The sequence below is a fragment of the Dermacentor silvarum genome, chromosome 5, assembly GCF_013339745.2.
Source record: "Dermacentor silvarum isolate Dsil-2018 chromosome 5, BIME_Dsil_1.4, whole genome shotgun sequence".
NCBI lineage: Eukaryota > Metazoa > Arthropoda > Arachnida > Ixodida > Ixodidae > Dermacentor > Dermacentor silvarum.
This window is the reverse complement of record NC_051158.1, coordinates 61,292,457-61,311,729: the sequence shown is the minus strand read 5'-3', so window position 1 is coordinate 61,311,729 and position 19,273 is coordinate 61,292,457. Positions and strand designations below refer to the sequence as shown.

General features: G+C 44.2%; 1 protein-coding gene across 1 annotated transcript in view; it reads right to left on the bottom strand.

Annotated features, from left to right (window-relative positions):
- LOC119453407 (uncharacterized) overlaps positions 1–18,578 on the bottom strand; it is a 35,297-nt gene extending 16,719 nt beyond the window's left edge. The window contains exons 1-3 of the mRNA XM_049667853.1: positions 18,542–18,578; positions 7,449–7,487; positions 4,513–4,530 (exon numbers count right to left, since the gene is read on the bottom strand). Coding sequence (XP_049523810.1) covers positions 4,513–4,530; positions 7,449–7,473 — 43 coding nt within the window. The 5' untranslated portion in view covers positions 7,474–7,487; positions 18,542–18,578. The remainder of the gene's footprint in view (positions 1–4,512; positions 4,531–7,448; positions 7,488–18,541) is intronic.
- Between the last annotated feature and the right edge of the window lie 695 nt (positions 18,579–19,273).

Here is a 19,273-nt window from a genome sequence, read left to right as displayed (position 1 = left end):
TTACAGCTATACCTAAAAAAGGGCAGAAAATGTGTAATTATAGACGTCTTGGTCTGAATTCATTAGGTACTACCTGTACTTTGTAGTTAGCGTCACAAGTATGTTTCGTAAAGCCCGAAGTCGGAGTATACGACTGGCCCTGTATCATTGTCATTTCTTCTTTGTTTGTGCTCTATCCGCACAGTCCGCTAGTATTGGGCGCTAGGTGCACTGGTTATCACATCACTGTTGTCTTCAACGCTGCCGCATTGAATGCAGTCCTTGCGCTCGACCATTCCAATGTGCCCACACATGCAAGGAGTCTGTAAATTGGAGCTTTCTGTTTGCTTTTCCAAATAATAAAATAAATAAAGCACATTCTGGTGAAATACTTGTGCTTCGAGTCAAAAGTTGTCAGCTGAAATTACGCTATGTCAACTTTCGAGTAGTGAATGCCAGCACAAATGTTACTGAATAATGAAAAATGCAGGCCTTATTGACCCTTTTCGCGGTGATTCCGTGGGCGCTGCCATATTTGATCACGTGATGACGCGTCCATTGCTTGCCTCAATAGCTTCCGTTGCCTCCTTGTTTACAATGGAAGTGCATGACGCGGGCGCAGCTTAGAAAACCTCTGTTTTGGGAGATATCGTAAACGGTGACTGGGTGAACGACACGAAGCTTTAATCACAGCTTCAGAGAACATGCAAAACCGCTTTCGGAACTGATCAACCTATATCCAAACGGCGCAAGCAGCGTATATTGTGCTTGTCCTAAAAGCGTGGTTAAATATTTATTTCAAGTTATCCAAACATTCCGCTCATGAATTGAATCAGGATTAGTGTGTTTTGCTCTTTGAACTTTATTTGGCAAATGTTTTGAAGTAGTGGCTTGTCAGTTTCTGACCCAGTGAGGTTCCTCGGTGCGGCCACTATCCTATTATTTTCTGCCTAATCGCTCGTGGGTGTGCTCAGTTCCGATAGATTTGTTCTTGATGCGCACAAGGCTTGAAACGTAGCTGTTCTGCACATTCCGATACCTTGTAGCAAATGCGTATTATCGCGAGTAACTCGCTTGCTCTTGTGGACCGTCACGAAACATTCAGCTTCGACCATTCATGCGCTATCGGTATAGTACCATGACTAATTGTGTGTATATAGTGCGCATATATTCAAGTGTGGTCCCATTCACTTATTCTTGACACGTTGGCGAAAGAGTGGATGTAAGTTTCCGTGCTGGTTGGGGTAGATGTGCGTAAATACTATGCGCGAAACCTACTATGACAGGAGGCGGCGCTACTCCCGTTATCATTGTTTAAAGAGCAGTACTCACTCTTGCCGACGTACCCGGGCCGAAGCCCTTTCTTTGAAGGTTAGCAATACAACGCAGGCGGATAAGCAAATTTGTGCATCCTCGAGGAGAGCCGTACATCTCGAAGTGCCGGAAATACTTGCGGACAATTGCAGCAGCGGTCCGCGAACTTGGCCCCACATATTCATTCCATTCCTTAATATACCCGTCAATATTTTTGCAGCCAACTACTGCACACATCCTCAATCCACAGGATTCAAACCAGAGGGAATGGAGCACAGTGCGTTAGCGACAGCTGATCGCACAGAAGCAAGGTAGAAGCGGTAATGGTTTCGTATTCGTGCGCGGTTGCTGAGGAGAGGTATGGCGCGCCGCCGTAAGCGCCACCTCGTTTCTCTAAAACAAACTGCTCCGCGAAAAGGGTCAAAACATCTTCGAAATATGTGAAGCGACGCTTTCGTAAAGGCATTAATCAAGTGCTATAAACTTCAAAACTTGTAATAAATTTTCGAATTATATATCCAATGCGCGGTGAATTGATTGTTTCGCGCTTCGCGCGAGCTATGGAAGCTTAAACAATAACCTAACGAATTTGCTTACATCGCCGTTGTATCAGTTAGTGTTCATTGAATATTACCAATTTGCTACATGTGGAGCTATCGTGCATTCGGAGTAGACGGCGACGTTGCCGTTTCAACGGTCTTCAACGGTCTTCGTTTCAACGGTCGTTTCAAAGTCTAATGTATGTGTAACCATGTTTGCTGTTGTCCACCAAGGGTGCACAGCCGGAAGATAAGGAATAACGATCTGAAAAGCATGGCTGCTTCTACAGGACCTGTTTTAAAGCAGAAGTTTGTCTGCCTACATAACCGAACTTAAGCGCCTCGTCATCGTCGGTGTCGCATAGTAAAGTCGTAAAGATCCGCAATAAATAAAAAAATGACGCATACAGTGATGATTTTCGAACCCTGGACATTCATTGGTGCAGCTCCGTTCTCTACTCATTAGGGCACACATGTCATGAAGCGAAAAATAGAATAACACACTCAGCAGCTTGTCTTGCGTATGACATGGCGCTTTTAGACCATTTGCGCTGAATCACGTATCATAGCAACAATTTAGCTATCGAAATGAAAGTTTGAGCTCGTCTAGATCCCTGTAAAGGTGGATGTTTAACTCACGAAAAAGAAATCTGTGCATGCAGCCGTCCCACGAATAATGTTTGCTGAATCCCTATTCTACATGCAGTTACAGTGAGATAAATGTGATGCCATCGGGAGGCCTTCTTTGGAATGACGCTTCGTTTGTAATATTCAGAGGTTAATGTGATGTGGTACGTGGGGTCGTGCTGTGTAGAAATGTCACCGCGTCTCAACAGGTATACGGTCGTGTTCGGGAAGATCGACTGCACATATTTTGTTTTGGTGCGCACATTCATCTTCACTACTCACCTAAGCTTTTTTTACGTTTATTCATGCAGTGCCGGCTGATACATAATTCTTATATCCTTACCTGGTGCTTTCAAATCAACGCAACTTGCTGTTTTTGTCGTAATTGTGTGTACTGCTTGCACTGTAATCTATGGCTACTGTCAAGGTGACAGGGTCTGTATGTAGAGATTCCTTATGCATAATGCTTTCGTTTTCTTCAAACGAAGTTTTCCTTGTGTACCCTATCGGGTTTGGTGTGGCTGTGGCTACTGTTGGTGTCTGATGCTCTGTCCGTCGGAATACCGGTGAATATATTTGCGGGTATATATTCTAAGGTTATATCTGTGCCGAATGCAAGCACCATCAGATGGGTTTACGTAACCTCTCTGTGCTAGCCGAATAGTCGTGCATCTAAGCACGCCTATATGTTATTCATGATAAAAATATCAATTCTTACATAAAAACTGAACATATATCCTCGGCTCATCGGTATCTGTAAATGACAGTTACCTTTTATTGGAATAGCGAAGTAAATTAAACAGAGTGTTCTTGTGTTTAATTTTATTTAATATAAAGATAGGTATGTGCCACGGATTTGTGCCACGGATTTGTGCCAATGTTTCACCAATCCTCCTTATTTGTCACTGGGATGCAAGAGATACAGAATCACTAATTCTTGCTTGGTACGTGCCATACTTTTCTGCGCACACACCTGTCATCACCATTCTACTCTTAACAGCATCATACATCGCCGAGGCGTCTCACGGAGTGCATCGGGGTGATCTAGAGTTTAAGCATCAGCATATAGCTTGTCAGCCGTGTGGTGCATAAATAGAAAATGTGAACGAGAATAGAGTTGCGATATTAGTTGCGGATGAACGTAATCATGACCTGAGGTAGCACAGGAGATAGGATCAAATCAAACCCAAGTGTACGCGTCAAACCTAAGTATAAGATTTTCTAGCGACTGCTTGATTGAACCTCGCTTCACATACATTAAATTCGGTATGTTGGATGTACATAACCTCCCTTGTTTGCCATTCTTGCGCTCTCGTTATACGCCCTCTTGTCATCTTTCCCAAGCCGCCTCCTAAGTCTGAGCCTAACCTAACGATAAGGCAAAGTAAAAACGCCAGCATTGTAAACAGAAACAAACGTAAACTATCAAGAGTGAATGGCCCTGCGCGGTATGACAAGTGACTCAATAATTTCCGATATATAGCGCAGCTTCCTCGATTGGCAGCTCGCGCGGGTTCTTGAGTGTGCGCGACACTTCTTTTATTTGATTATAAAGATTATAATGCCTTTGCATTCCCACACGTGAGCAGTTCTAGGTGCCTCTGCTAATTTTTTGCTTTCCATATATCCTCAAGTTAAAATTAAATGCGAATATCTGCCCGCGAACAAGAAATATTTCTGCAAGAAGTACATTGGCGTACCATTTATGCCACCATGCTTTGTCCTATATAAGAATAATTCGAAAATGTGAAGTTCTCTTTTTGTGTGTGTGTGTGTGTGTGGGGGGGGGGGTGAGGGGGGAGGAGTTTTGTATTCTATGTCTTGCAGTTGTTATTCCTCAAACTTGAGCTGCATCTGGCCCTACGTGGTTGTGCCTCTTTTATTTTAAAAATGGACAAGTGAGTTACCTCTAGCCGGTCAAAGTTAATTATACACTTTAGTATTGTCTTCGTTGATGAATCCTCACGTTAAGAAAATGTGCGGCCACTGCTTGTGTTGAAACCATAATGATACAAATGGATTAGTAAGAAACTGATAAATTTATTTCACTTACCATAGTTAACGGTGCGATCTAATAAATAAAGGACAGACAATTTTAGTAAATCAATTATTACTGTTGGGACAGAAAGCTCAGAATTAGCTGCGCATAACAGGATAGAGTTACGTGTACTTGTCTTCAAAATATTGCTGGTTGTTTAACACGAGCGTTGGATATCAGATTTTATGACGTATCAAATACCATGTAATTTTTTACACAGGTACAGACACTGCAACGAATTTGCACGAGTATCTTTTCTAATAACTTATTTGAAATATAGAGCAAGCGTCCTGTTCACTGCAGCTATTTTAAAACACACCAATACATAAAACACAAGCTTCTGTTTATACATTTCGCTTTCTAGGTACTTGTTATAACACGTTTTTGGGCACACGCAACGGTACAATATTCGGCCTGAATTGATAACAATTATGTTAATGGTCCATCTTTAACATTTCTCATATCGTATCAAATTTTGTCAAGAATGAGGATAACCTAAATAATTGCCAGAATTAAAAGATAAGCTACATGTTCTACAATTATTATACAAGCAATTTATGGGATTCATGTATTGTTATTAATTGTACGGGAATTTAGTATGGAGGCAAGAATACAGCTAGACAACATGGAAAGGACCAAGGCATAAAAATTGGACAAACTCGTTGCTAACTTCGAATGATGCTTAACTTCTTAACGGTACAACACTAGTCTGTATACACAGGCCCGCTCCAATGAAGAAGCAAGAAAGCAGTCAATGGTATGATGAAAGGAATTTAGGAAACCATGTCAAATTAAACGAAACAGGGCCTGCTGTGTGCTAATATCCACAAAAAAAACAGTTTATTTTACAAAACAAAACCGGAAATGTCGCTGAAAACTATGATTTCCATTGTAACTTTTGGTAAGAATATCCCACCACTTCACACAGATTCATGACTCGTGAGGGAAGTAACGACGCTCACAGATGTGACAAGAAACATCATGGACCGCACATTTTTATACTTGTTAACGAAAGCAACAATGAATGCATTCTACAAAGTCTAAAATATGCTGTTGAAATATAGAGGAAATCAGGAATGCTTGGGAATGTGTCAAACAGTGAGCTGTCAATGACCAAGCAAAGAGTGTTAGCCGTAACGTTAGAAGACAGGAATGTTAAAGTACCGATGATAGAGCAAAATATACATTAGAGGCAAAAGTCGCAAGCAAAAGATAATTAGAGCAAAATATAATTGGTCAGATAACGAAATAAACTGTATTTTGAAATCGCTGAGAGATATATGACAGTACGGATGCTACAAAGTAAGCTAATGACGGTAATATTGAAAACGATGTTAACTAGCTGCACAGAACACTACAATACTATGCTTAATGCAGTCCAAAGCCACCATTGCGTTAAAATGCGGCGGTGTAGTTAAATTTCCTTCTGACTAGCTTTGGCTGTACAGAGTCTTTATCTGACGAGAGAAAGTATCGCGAGAGATAATATCGCAAAGCTATTTTTTTCGTATCCCTGTGTAAAAACCAAGTAGCGCTCTTTGAAAGCCACGTCATTCGACGGAGCCGTTATGGTACTTGTGACTATCTCCCTTTTTTTTGCGCACGCCACTAAGTGACCTTAGAGCAGCTTGTTATTCGTAAATAAACATTGTTGGATATCAACACTATGTTTTTCTTTTATATTCCGTGCTTTTACTCTGTACGCTGACTATTGTTGTTATCCGAGCACAAGCATGCCGAAACCTCCCAAACCTCCATATGAAATATTCCACTTACTTGTCTGTGACTCTTCGTAGAATATGAAAAAAAAACGTAGGCGTTTTGCACTCAGCATCTTTATTGCGAATGACAGAACGTAGTTTTCCTCTCGCTACGGTATAGAGGTTCCTGTGCTTATAAAACGTGTTAGAGATAACTCTATCGTTTGTTTTAGGTGGATGCCACTGTACCATAGGAAGTACACGTAATCTTGCATATTTTTACTACCTTCATAATTATTAAAGAAAATTTTCAGAGGAGTTAATAAATTATTTACAATTAATGGATCAGACAGTTGCAGAGCGATGCAGAAAAGGTCTGATTGAGCCCGTGGTTAATATCTACCTAATATAGAATCTCAGTGTCTTAAACATCACTTAAAATATATATCACGCAATAACCATCTAGGCTGCCATGATTGCGATGATTTCAGTCCAGCTGGACCTACACAGAGAACGAAAGTTGAACTGTGTGCCTAACCCCCAACAACGTTTTATTAGAAACAAACAAACTGTCACAATTGAATGGAATGGCGGAACCAATCGGCAGTCGCAAAGGTTAGTATTGAAGTTGTGGCTGTGGTGCACCCACTGAGGGCGTTTACAAATTCACAGATTCTCATTAACCTATCTTAACTACTACTCTATAAGTATTTGTCTATGTAAGAGGAGCAAGACGGCGTGCGGCCTGGCTAACTGAATGCCTGTCAAGATGTAGATGTACAGCCTAGTCAGAGATTCAGCTAGCCAGCCGCACGTTGTCTTCTTCCTCTTCACCCGCCTTGGATGCCTCACATCCTGTTGAGGCGTAAACCAAGAACGCTCGTAAGAGGATCACAATACCAACAACCAACAACCAACAGGCCCAGCAACAGACTCTTCTACGATTTGATCACAATACATTTAGGTTTTAGGTACTGATACAGAAAAACTAACGCAGCTTCTCCCCATGCGTGATGAAAAGGAATATATGTAATGTACAACTATACGGGTTGTATTTTCCTCCAGAAGGACGGTGACACTCGCGCTTTTTATATTCCAAGTTCACTGTAATTTTGTTGGGCTAACGCACCATTATTGTACTAGCATACAGTTCCATAAACTGCGTTGTGCATAACCAGGTAATTTTTTTCTAGGCGCAAATCATAATAACATTCAAGGCTAAAAAACGAGACCACAACAAAGATGTCTCACTTGTTTCAGGAGTGGGCCCAGACATAGTAGTGCCTGGTGCTGTTTGAAAGATAAACAGATAAACAAAGGTAGCTCAACACTAAAGAAAAATTGGACATTCTAGCGCAATCACTGTCACTCAGCTGCATAAAAATAAAGAATACGTCAAAATTACTGCGAAAATCATCGCCAATGAAGCGTCATTACCATTGAGGCGCCGTAGCAGCAGTGTAGCTGCACGCGTGTCCGAAGTATTGAAGATATAAGCAAGGCTTTCAGCAGTGCCTCTAACATTGCTCAAAATGATAATCACTATCGAACATACTTAGCTACAGTTTTTGCTGCAATATTTTCTTTGTTGCTCTCTTTAAATAAATTTGGTACATCCTCATGTGAGCTCAGTTGTCAATTTTGGCAATCGTTGATTTATTTTTTACCTTAATTTTATGTCGTGAAATGTTTGTCTTCAGGAAATGCATCAAGTATGAACTCATGGCTATTATAATTTGGTCTAGTGAGTTTTAGGTGGTGCATTTTGTGTATATGTGAAGAGATGTCGCATCTGAGCGTTCCTTGTGTTTTCTCCCTTACAGATATCAGGTATGCATGGCCGATATTGGACCGGCTACGAGCTTTTAAGCTGTCGGCCCAAACAATGTTTCGGACATTTCCTCCGGGTTCCTAAATAAAGTGCTGTCCTCCTCTAAAACGAATAGTGAACAATTCAGCAAGATTTGCTATATTCTGATAACATCAGTACAGACGAAAATACCCGTGGCATAATACCCTATAATATTTGTAATATCCGTGCAGGTAGTACTAACTCGTATACGTTAGGTAAAGAGAGCTTTTTCTCTAGCTGGTGTGTGTGTGTGTGGGGGGGGGGGGGATGGTGTATAGGAATTCAAGCGGGATACAACGCACCTCTGCCATATAAGCAACATTCAAAAACATACTTCGTTGGTATTACCACAAATAACCAAGTGAGAAAGGGAGGCGAAATAATTTTGCAGTTTGACGAAACCAAATTTCCCGATGGGTGTATATTGTCCAATTATCCTGCATATGAGTACATATGTACCTTTGACAGAGCTTTAATGGGAAATTTTATTGCATTCCCTTAGTATCATTTTAAAGTCACCATGCGCTGTTGATCTCAAACTGCAGCACCTCGCGACATAGTCATCGATATGACTGGTTGAGCGGTTATTCAGGCTCTGTTACATTTTGCCCGCTTATTTATCGATTTGTATATTGGGCGATTTGTGTAAGACTGGGGTTGATCATTAATATGCAGAAGACAAACGTAATGTTCAATAGCCTGGCAAAGGAACAAGAATTCAGGATCGCCAGTCAGCCTCTAGAGTCTTTAAAGGAGTACGCTTAACTAGGTCAATTGCTCACAGGGAATCCTGATCTTGACAAAGAAATTTACAGAAGAATAAAATTAGGTTCTGGGGCATACGGTAGGCATCCTGAATGGTAGCTTGCCAGTATTGTTGAAAAGAAGGGTATAGCATTCTAGCATTCAGAAATTCAGAAGTTAACAAGGAAGCTCGAGAACAAGTTAAGGACCGCACAAAGAGCGGTGGAACGAAAACGTTAGGCCTGACGTTAAGAGACAGGAAGAGAGCGGTGTTGATCAGAGAACAAACGGGGATAGCCGATATTCTAGTTGACATTAAGCGGGAAAATAGAGCTGGACCGGCCATGTTGTGCGTAGGATTGATAACCGGAGGACCATTAGAGTGACAGAATGGATACCAAGAGAAGGGAAGCGCAGTCGAGGACGGCAGAAAACTAGGTGTGGTGATGAAGTTAGGAAATTTGCTGGCGTAAGTTGGAATCAGCTAGCGCTAGACAGGGGTAATTGGAGAACACAGCGAGAGGCCTTCGTCCTGCAGTGGACATAAATATAGGCTCATGATGATGGTGATATTGGGCTAAGGCCGCTAAGCATGGCGGAATAGGCCCTGGTTCTCGTTGGCCTGTCATCTGTTTGTGTCTGTAGAAACAGTTGATCTAATGCGGTGTCTGATCCTGTGCCAGACTTACCAGCTACCGCAACCAATTGAGTTGCTACAAGTTCCGCTGTGATTCAGCGTTGGATCAAACATTAGACAAACAACGAACTCGCGCTGATTGTGTCAGATTCTGCCTTCAACAGAGCCGGTGTCAACGGCGGGCTAGTTCATCTCGGGTTCGATCACCTGTATCTTCACTCGATATGCCGTAAACATCGTCTAGAACTTGTTTTTAATATCAAATATAAAAGCGCAAGACAGGGGTAATTGGAGATCGCAGGGAGAGGCCTTCGTCCTGCAGTGGACATAAAATATAGGCTGATGATGATGATGATGATATATGTTGTTTTATGGCGCAAGGGCCAGCTATGGCCAAAGAGCGCCAAGGCGTGATGTACTGAGTGAGCAATGGTGTGAATGATAGTGGGTAGGGTAGTAGGTAGGGGGTGGCTGAAAAGGGGCCTAAAATCCTGCGCACTAAAGGTGCGTAAAAGGCAAAATTGATAAGATCATGACAATGACGTGATAGGGGCGCAATGAATATAATTATCTAACATAACATAGTATAAAAAGTTATAGGCGATACAAGCCACTATTCCCTCACAGAGACCCTTAGAAGCAAGGCCCTGGAGGAGAGTGCATTCCAAATATGCTATCGCAGCAGCGTCCTCTTGAAGAGGATGCCACTATGAATCTCTCGGGCGAAGAACTTGCATAATGTCGATGTCGTTTAAAAAGGCTAAAACTGAATCGTGCTGAAATACCGGGTCATTATGTTAAAACATCGCTGGGTGAAGGGGTATGTTCTCTCTATAGGCTTGAACAAAGTGCTTTTTTTTTCAGGTTCTATTAGTGGACACTGTACTAGGATGTGAAGTACAGTAAGTGCCTCCCCACGTCTAGTACAGGTTGGGGGCTCGCCTCCAGACAACAGGTAATAGTGTGTGCGCTAAGTTTGTCCTATTCTAAGCCTACAGAATAGGACATCATTTCTTCTAGATTTCGTAGTCGATGGCCAGTTCCCTAAGCGAGGCTTAATTAAATGAAGTTTGTTATCAGTCTGGGCGTCCCACAAACGTTGCCAGTTGGCTCGAAGTCTCTTGCGTAGTTATGGCGTCATATCGGAAACAGGGACGGGCATAGATGTGTTTGCAGCTTTTGCGTCGATGGATGTGGCAAGCTGATCTGCTAGTACATTTCCCTCGATGTCTCGGTGTCCTGGCACCCAGCACACCACACCATGCTGCCCAGACGCATAACTATTCCATACCAGTGAATAAAGCGATACTATTCTAGGTTTTTTGTGCCTTTTAAGAGATTTTAAAGCTTTTACTACGCTCAGCGAGTCTGTGTAGATGATTGCTTTTGGTATTTTTGATTCTTTGATGTGTTTAAGAGCAGGCAGTATTGCATGAGCCTCTGCTGAGAAAATGCTCGTTTGCGGGTGCAGGACGTCGGCATCCGAAAATGATGGGCCAACCGCTGCATAACAGACGCCAGCATGAGACTTTGATGTATCGGTGTAAATTTCTGGACAGGAGTATTTAGGTTGCAGTTAAAGAAAGTGCATTCGAATGTGTGTAACCGGGGCGTGCTTCGTAACCTGTAAAAAAGACAAATCACAGTCTACAATCTGCCACTGCCACGGTGAGACCTGTATATTGGGTGTCATTAGACGATGTTCAAAAAGTGGGACATCCCTTTCCGCAGCCAGACTTCTCACACGCAACAAGAAGGGCTCTCTTACTGCAGGTCGGTTATGAAAGAAGCGAGAGCTGGACAAATCATTTATGGTGGAATATGAGGGATGTTCACTGTTTGCGTTCACTCAAAGGAAATACATGAAAGCTGCGTAGGTCCTCTGCAAGTGGAGTGAACACTCATTGAATTGCACGTAAGGGCTTTCTACAGGGCTTGTCCTAAAGGCACCGGTAGACAAGCGAATACCTAGATGGTGGACGGGGTCCAACATCTTCAACGCGGTTGGGGTGGCTGACTGATAAATTATGCCCCCGTAGTCTAGGCGTGTTCGTATTAGGCTTTTATGCAAATTTAACACACACTTTTTGTCACTACCCCATGTAGTGCGTGACAACAGTTTTAAAATATACATTGTTTTCATGCACTTGTTGTTTAGATGTTTTAGGTGTGGTATTACTGTTAGCTTTGTGTCAAGAATTATGCCTAAAAATTTATGTTCCGTTTTTACAGGTAGACGCTGTCCTTGCAGGTCAAAGTCTGGGTCGGGGTACAGTCCTCTCTTTCTAGAAAAAAGGACGCAGGTGCTCTTTTGTGGATTTAGGCAGAACCCATTCTCGCCTACCCATTTAGCCACCCTGTTCAGACCAAACTGAACCTGCCGCTCACAGATTGCAAGGTTGCACGATTTAAATCCAATCTGTACATCATCGACGTACGTTGAGTAAAAACTGTTGCGTGGGATGCATAGACGCAAGGAATTAATTTTGTAATGAAGAGAGTGCAACTGAGCACCCCACTCTGTGGCACTCCAGTTTACTGCACAAAAGGTCGTGATAAAACATTGCCAACTCGAACACGGAATGTGCAATTCACCAGATAACTTTCAAAGACATTTAACATATTACCACGTATACCAAAGTATGAGAGGTTTCTCAGTATTCCAAACCGCCATGTGGTGTCGTAGGCCTTTTCCATGTCTAGGAGTACAAATAAAAAGAATTGTTTGTGAACAAAAGCTTTACGTATCTGTGCCTCAATACATATTAAATGGTCAGTGGTGGATACCCTCGCGAAAACCGCACTGGTATGGGTCAAGCAGCTTGTTTGATTCTAGGAAATGTATCAGACGGCGGTTTATCATTTATGGAAAGCTTTGCAGAGGCGGCTTGTTAGAGGTATGAGCCGGTAACTCGATCCGAACGATGGATCCTTGCCCTGCTTCAGGATAGGGATCAGTATGGCCTCTTTCCAGGCAGAGGGGATCTCGCTGGATGTCTAGATAGAGTTATAGAGACAGAGAAGGGTTTTCTTCGTTTCAGAGGGCAGGTTCTTCAACATTTCGTATAGTATGCGGTCAGAGCCTGGGGCTGATTGGTTGCAACACGTGAGTGATGCATGCAGCTCTGCTAGAGAGAAAGGTAGGTTATATGGCTCGTTCCCGGTGCTCTTTCGGTCTAGTTTTTGTTTTTCTATTGATGATTTGTATCTTTTAAATGCTGGAGAATAATGTGATGAACTGGACACATATTCAAAATGTCCACCCAGATGGTTCGCTTGGTCCTCCAGGCTGTCTCCCTGCGTGGGTACCAGGGAGGCGGATGTGTTTGTCGTCCTCTTACTCTATTGACCCTGTTCCAAACCTTAGCCTCATCCGTGTACGAATTGATGCTTGATAATAATTTTTGCCAGCTGTCTCTCATGGCTTGTCTGCACGTTCTCCTACCTTGGGAGTTAATTTTCTTGAAATTTACAAGGATTTCAGCAGTAGGGGAATCGCGAAGCTGCCTCCATGCTTTGTACTGCTGCCTATGCGCGTTCTGGCATTGTTCATTCCACCACGGAACACGGTGTTTGCTAGAAAGTCCACTTGTTTCGGGGATACACTTAGAAGCTGCATCAATTATGAAGTTAGAAAAATACTCGACGGCACCATCAATTCCGAGCGAGGAATGTCAGTCCACAAGATCGTACTGGTAAGTGTCTTGAATTTCTTCCAATCCGCTGCATCGACCTTCCACCGGGGAGCATGTGGTGGAGATTCGTATTGTCTTGTTGCTCTCAGCCGTATTGGGAAATGGTGGCTCCCGTAAGCCTTTTTTCTAACTTCCCATTCAAGTTCAGATAATAGAGACGGGGAAGCTATGCTAAGATCAATCGAATAGCTTCTGTTCGCGAAACAGTAAAATGTAGGTTCCTTCTTATTCAGGAGACACGCACCAGAGGAGAAAAGAAATTGTTCAACAAGACGACCTCGCGCATCGATACGATAGTCGCCCCATAGACTGCTGTGCGTATTGAAATCGCCAAGAACAACATAAGTTTCTGACAATTCGTTTATAAATGACTGAAATTCATGTTTATGTAATTGGTAATGTGGGGGTATGTAAAGCGAGCAAATGGTGATGAGTCTACTTAGGACAACAAGTCGAACTGCCACTGCTTCAAGGGGCGTTTGTAGCTGCAAACGTTGACACGCTATGCTTTTGGGGATTACAATGGCAACACGGCCTGATGATGCGCGAGCATCATCGCGATTTTTACTAAACGTATAATATTGTCGGAGAAATTTTGCATGTTTCGATTTTAAGTGCGTTTCCTGTACACACAGCACTTTTGGATTGTGTTGGTAAATAAGGTCTTGGACATCGTCGAGGTTGCTAAGAAGGCCTCTGACGTTCCATTGTATGATTTGTGTATTCATAATGATAGTAAGTTGGTGCTGTGTGTACTAAAAAAGGAAGTATTGCTTTAGATTACGGAGCCCTTTCCAGGCCCCGTAACTCGGGTTTTGTCCTTTCTGAAGCGGTCGAGGGAGCCTCGCCGCTCCTTAGGCGCTTGGTGCGCCGTCGGGATGGCTGTAGTGTCCATTGACTCTTGTGAGGCGCTGGACACGCGCTCTTGCGAGCGAGACGTTTCGCGCGAAAGTCTCGCTGCGAAGGACGAGACATTTGCGCCCACTAGCCCGGGCGTCGATGGGGCTGCCTTTGGGCCTGAGCTGCGCCGGCTGTTGCGAGCGCCAGCAGGGGCCGGACAGGGTGAGGCAGCCTTGACTGCACCCACCGCGGGAGCTGCTGGTGGGCCTGCGGGTTCGCTACGCGTAGCGCAGGCTGCCACCGAGAACTGTTGTGGGGCCGGCAACCCTAGGGTAACCGGGTCTGATTGTCGGTTGGGTGGAGTAGACTTCGCTCCTTCCACCCTGGAGGCAGGAGCCACAAGCGAAAGCTCGCTGCGCGCGCGCTGGGCAGGTGGCAGTAGCCGCTGCAACGCTGCCCCTTGACGCGCCGTCTCAGCGTAAGTGGTCGTGTGGAATGGAGAGCACCTTTTGCGTGCTTCCCTGAACGATATGTTTTCATGGACTTTCAGTGTTATAATTTATTTTTTTTATTTTTTCTAGCTTGGACAAGACCGGGAGTATGCTGGATGGTCACCATGGCAATTAACGCAGTGAGGTGGGGCCTCGCAATTGTCTGAGGCATGGCCTTGTACTCCACACTTGGCACAGGTGAGTCGACCACGGCAGCTCTGCGAGCCATGGCCGAATCATTGGCATTGGTAGCATCGCTGAGATTTGGAATGTATGGTCTTGGTGCTATCTTTGTGTAGCCTGTTTCAATGCTTTGTGGCATTACGCTTAATTCAAAGGTAAGTATCAGGTGTTTCGTGGGAATTTCTTTGTTGTCCCGTCTCATAACGATCCGCTGCACATTCGTGACGTTTTCCTCCTTCCATCCTTCCAACAACTCTGTTTCAGATAGGTCGATGAGGTCTGCTTCAAATACTACACCCCGTACCGTGTTCATGGACCGATGCGGTGAAACGGTAACTGGGACATCACCAAAAGTAACAAGCTTTCAGAGTCTGTTGTATTGCTCCTCATCACGCAGCTCAAGCAGACGGTCCCCGCTTGGCATTTTGGTGACTTTGTAGCCAGGGCCTAGCGTGTTGGTCAAGCTTTTCGCAACTACATATGGGGATATGGTTCTCGCTAGTTTTTCGGTTCTTTCACTATCTACTACTTGGAATCGAGGGAAAATGTCTTTTGGTCTGGTGAACAAGCTCAGAATCTCATCGGTGCTGCCCCTTTTCTGAGGGAGACGATCAAGAAGCCGGGTAAAAGCGGGTGTTCCCATAGCCCTTTGGTGTACTTCGGCAGCAATGGCAGCCACCCACCATGGAGTACAACAAGGGGACTGCTTTAGCACTTAACGTGTAAGGTTGCAGGCGCCAGCCGTACATTGCCGCTATAACCTTATATATAAACCCAAGAGAGGACACCTACACAAGGTTAATCCAAGCCACCTATGAAAAGTGAGGAAGTAACAGAAGCGAAGAGATGACAGGACCGTGAGGACAGAAAAATAGCGAAACAAAAGGTCGGAGAGGGGGACAGGAAAAGGCGACTGCCGATTTCCCCCGGGTGGGTCAGTCCTGGGGTGCCGTCTATGTGAAGCAGAGGCCAAAGAGGTGTGTTGCCTCCGCGGGGTGCCTTAAAGGTCCAAACACCCGGCATTAGCTGAACCTCCAGGATCCCACTTTCCCCAGACACGGCTAAGCCACGCACTGCTATACGTAGGAGGGTCCAACCCCCGTGTGCTCGGGTACGTGGTGGCGCAAGTCACCAAACGCCTGCTTGCGCAGACGCCCCTGTGGGGAAGCTTATAAAAAAGTTATGTTAGAAGTGCGCCTGTTTTGCATAGAAGCGCCCAGTACTGAAACAATGGCGTGGTCAGGAGCAGCGACGTCAGGGCTTTTTCCCTCGCTGATGGAAAGCACGCACTAAGTGTCTCAGTAAGGTGACTCGCTGCCTTACACGTTTGCTTTTCGCACTCTGGGATTGAGCAAATGAGCTAGATTTATTAACGTGTGAAATAATTGCGCAATCGGTTTTCGTGTTGGCAACAGTAAGAGCACTATATGAAAAGCTGCGGCCGGATCGCAAGTGCGGTAGACTGAGGCAGGCAGCGAGTTTGGCCGACTGGCTCTAGGGGTGGCTGCCATCGGAGGTGTCAGTAAATGCCGCACCATTATGAAGTTTTTTGTTGCTCGCGGTGACAATGTCCATGCACAGTGAATGAAGGTCATGCAAGGATGTTTCCTTTGTAGTGCTGGAAGTCTTCCGAGCGTGAATGCAGGGACGGCAGATCTGCGGGCAAAGCCCACTTGCCGCACACTCGTTCGCGCGCCTGTCCCACGTGTCGTGAATCGTCGTTTGCGGCAAGTCGGACGGGCACGTTCGTATGATATATGACGCGCCAAATCACGACAGTCATCTGGTGCTTGACTCATCATTCCCCTATGCGCAACAGCAGTATGCTGAGCATACCGTCATGACGGGGTGTTTCTGCCACTTGCAGCAGTGCCCCATCGAAGCACAGATATGGCATCGTAGCAGCCTTATAAATCTATTTGTTTTCCCACGCTTGCGCCCCACAACAATGGGTCAACACCGTATCCAAAAGTGTTCGGAATGAATGGGCAGCAGAGAAAGGTGCTGGGGCTTCAGTTTTCGGCAGCCAAGGGGCAGGGCTGCTTGTACTGCTCCTTGCATCTCTCTCAACTTCCCATACGCGACTCGGCAGTAACCAAACTGAAAATGGCTTGCAACAGCCACTATGCCAGCGATTTCTGTTGTCAGCCTCAATTACTAACAACGACGAGAACAATTTTGACGGCGATGACAAGTTTGCGACTAGCCGACCAATTTACCGACTGGAAATTCGATACTTGCTCCTCAACGTCAATGGTCTGTGGACGTGATGACGTGTCAGGTCCGTTGCAACCGCGGCACGGCGGCGCTCAGAAAGCAACACTCATTCGTGATTGTTTTGAAGTGATGCTTTAGGTGATCATAATTAATGATGTTATCAATGGCTATTTGGCAACTCGGAAAATTTGTGCTTTCTTTTCTTGTTTATTGGACATAGATTAAACAGAAAGCGTAAAAGTCAAATACAAAAAGCTCTGCGGTTAGTGGTCTTTGAAACTGCAGTGGCAATGACACCACTTATAGGCTGATGTTACTGTTTCAAGACCATCAAATAGAAGTCACAGGCCTCTGTGGCACACCCAGCACAGTCACAGTGTAAGCTGGTGGAGCTCCAATTAGGCACCACGCGCAACAGGGTCTTCGTCTTCGCGGCAGTCTGTTCGCCTCATTTTGACGAGAACGATCCGAACTGTCCGCCCGGCGTCGACGGCGAGCTGCGGCTTCTAATGCTCTCTGCACAGCAGTCTGCTGAGCCCGATCAAGCCTTACAACTCCAACTTACATGTCAGGCACTCCGCGTTTGCAGGCACCAACTAGATGGCGCCACCATACTGGCGGAGGCTCGGCAGCTCGGAAGCCCGTTGATAGCGCGCCTCGTCTGAATCGCATATCGTCGCCTGCGCCTGCGGACGCTGCGTTTGCAGGCATCTTACCTAGATGGCGCCACCATACTGGCGGAGGCTCAAGATCGTCTCCTCCTGCCTTTGCCTTATAGGGTATTTTGTGCGGCCCGATAGCAAGCGCTTGCGGGGCTCAGTGGTAGAGTATCCGGCTCCCACACAGCGGGCGCGGGTTCGATCTCGGCGGGAATCGGGTACTTTTTTGGCGTTTTTGGCGATAGCGGTTACGCGGCGCACGCCGCCGGCGGCGACATTATCGCGACCCGAAACGGCTATTGGAATGAGCCCATAAGAGCTTACGCTATAAAACTGATTTCCATCAAAAATAATCGAAGTAGCTGTGTGTTGTTCTATTTGTAAGATGATTATCTGGAGGAATACAGATACTGATAATTTGTGAACGTGCATTCCCTTACGTTTAAACTTGAAGTATGCCAGTTTTATGCCCCTCTGCAATGTGTAGCTTATATGTTTTCGTAATTAATTTTTTCACTTTTTATTGTTTTCGGAAGTATGGAGCTTGTATCCATGGTATACCTGTCTGGTGCATTCAAAGATAGAATGCATCGAATATATTGATGAAATCACATTTGGAACTTCCTACATGCAACTGAAAGTAGTGCAATGTCACATGAAGCAACTTAGGGCATATATGAGGGGGGAAACACACGTTTTCGTCGGTAACACAATTTGAGAATAAATAATAACCATAGTAGTCATAGCAAACAAATTTCAACGCCGATAGTAAACACACTGGGGCGTAGAACGTTTTCTTAATAGCCTTAGCATAACCCTATGGCAACCACTTGTATGCACAATCGGTCTGAGCACAAGGTTATCTAGGTCCCAATGACCTCTAACAGGCCGTCCTTAAGCAAAAAAATGTGAAATAGATTCCAGTTCTTTGAGAGCTGTAAGATTTTGATCTGAGCGACGAAAGTTTCCTACAATAATGAATATTTATGTGCATTCCCTTTGTCTATTGAAAAAAAGTGGTTTTACCTTTTATTGAGCTGTCATTTTGGGCCAAAGTTGCTGAAAAGAAATGCAACATCGATCATCATACAGCATCTCACACAATTCACATCGAATAGTAAAAGTGATATTTTTCAACCCTATAAAACCTGTCATAAATGTTTCTTTAAGGAAATAAAACCAAGAAAATGTCAGTTGAGATAAATACAGGGAACGCCTGTCGATTGAATTATCTTCCCTAATTACGCAGTCGCATATTTAGAATTTACAACATACCACTTTAATAGAAGAGGATCACTCATCTTCAGCAGGTAGCAGAGCGTAGCAACATTTTTCAAGGACAAAAATTTATCTTGAACTATATGGTGTGGCTGACGCGTGGACAAAATTTTCAATGTAGGACTGTGAGTCTGGCTTGTCTATCAGCCTAATTGCAATAAAACAAGTTTCGGAGACATACAAAACAACAGCCACGGTATGTCATATGCATGTTTACTCATTACCTTTTTAGTACATCTGGAGAGCTAGTTTTAAAGAAGCAATTTTATTTTATGAAACATTTTCGAAATTTTTTAGTTAAAATTGAGCAACGAATTTTTCATTCACAGCCGAATTCTATATTAATAAATTGAGCTAGATATGTACAGTCTACAGAATTTTACATGTTTTTTGTGGAAAACAAATTATTTATTAAAGTTATTTTCTGCAAAGTACATATTGCTCTCAATATGCCTTAGCATATGTATGTACCTAAATTTT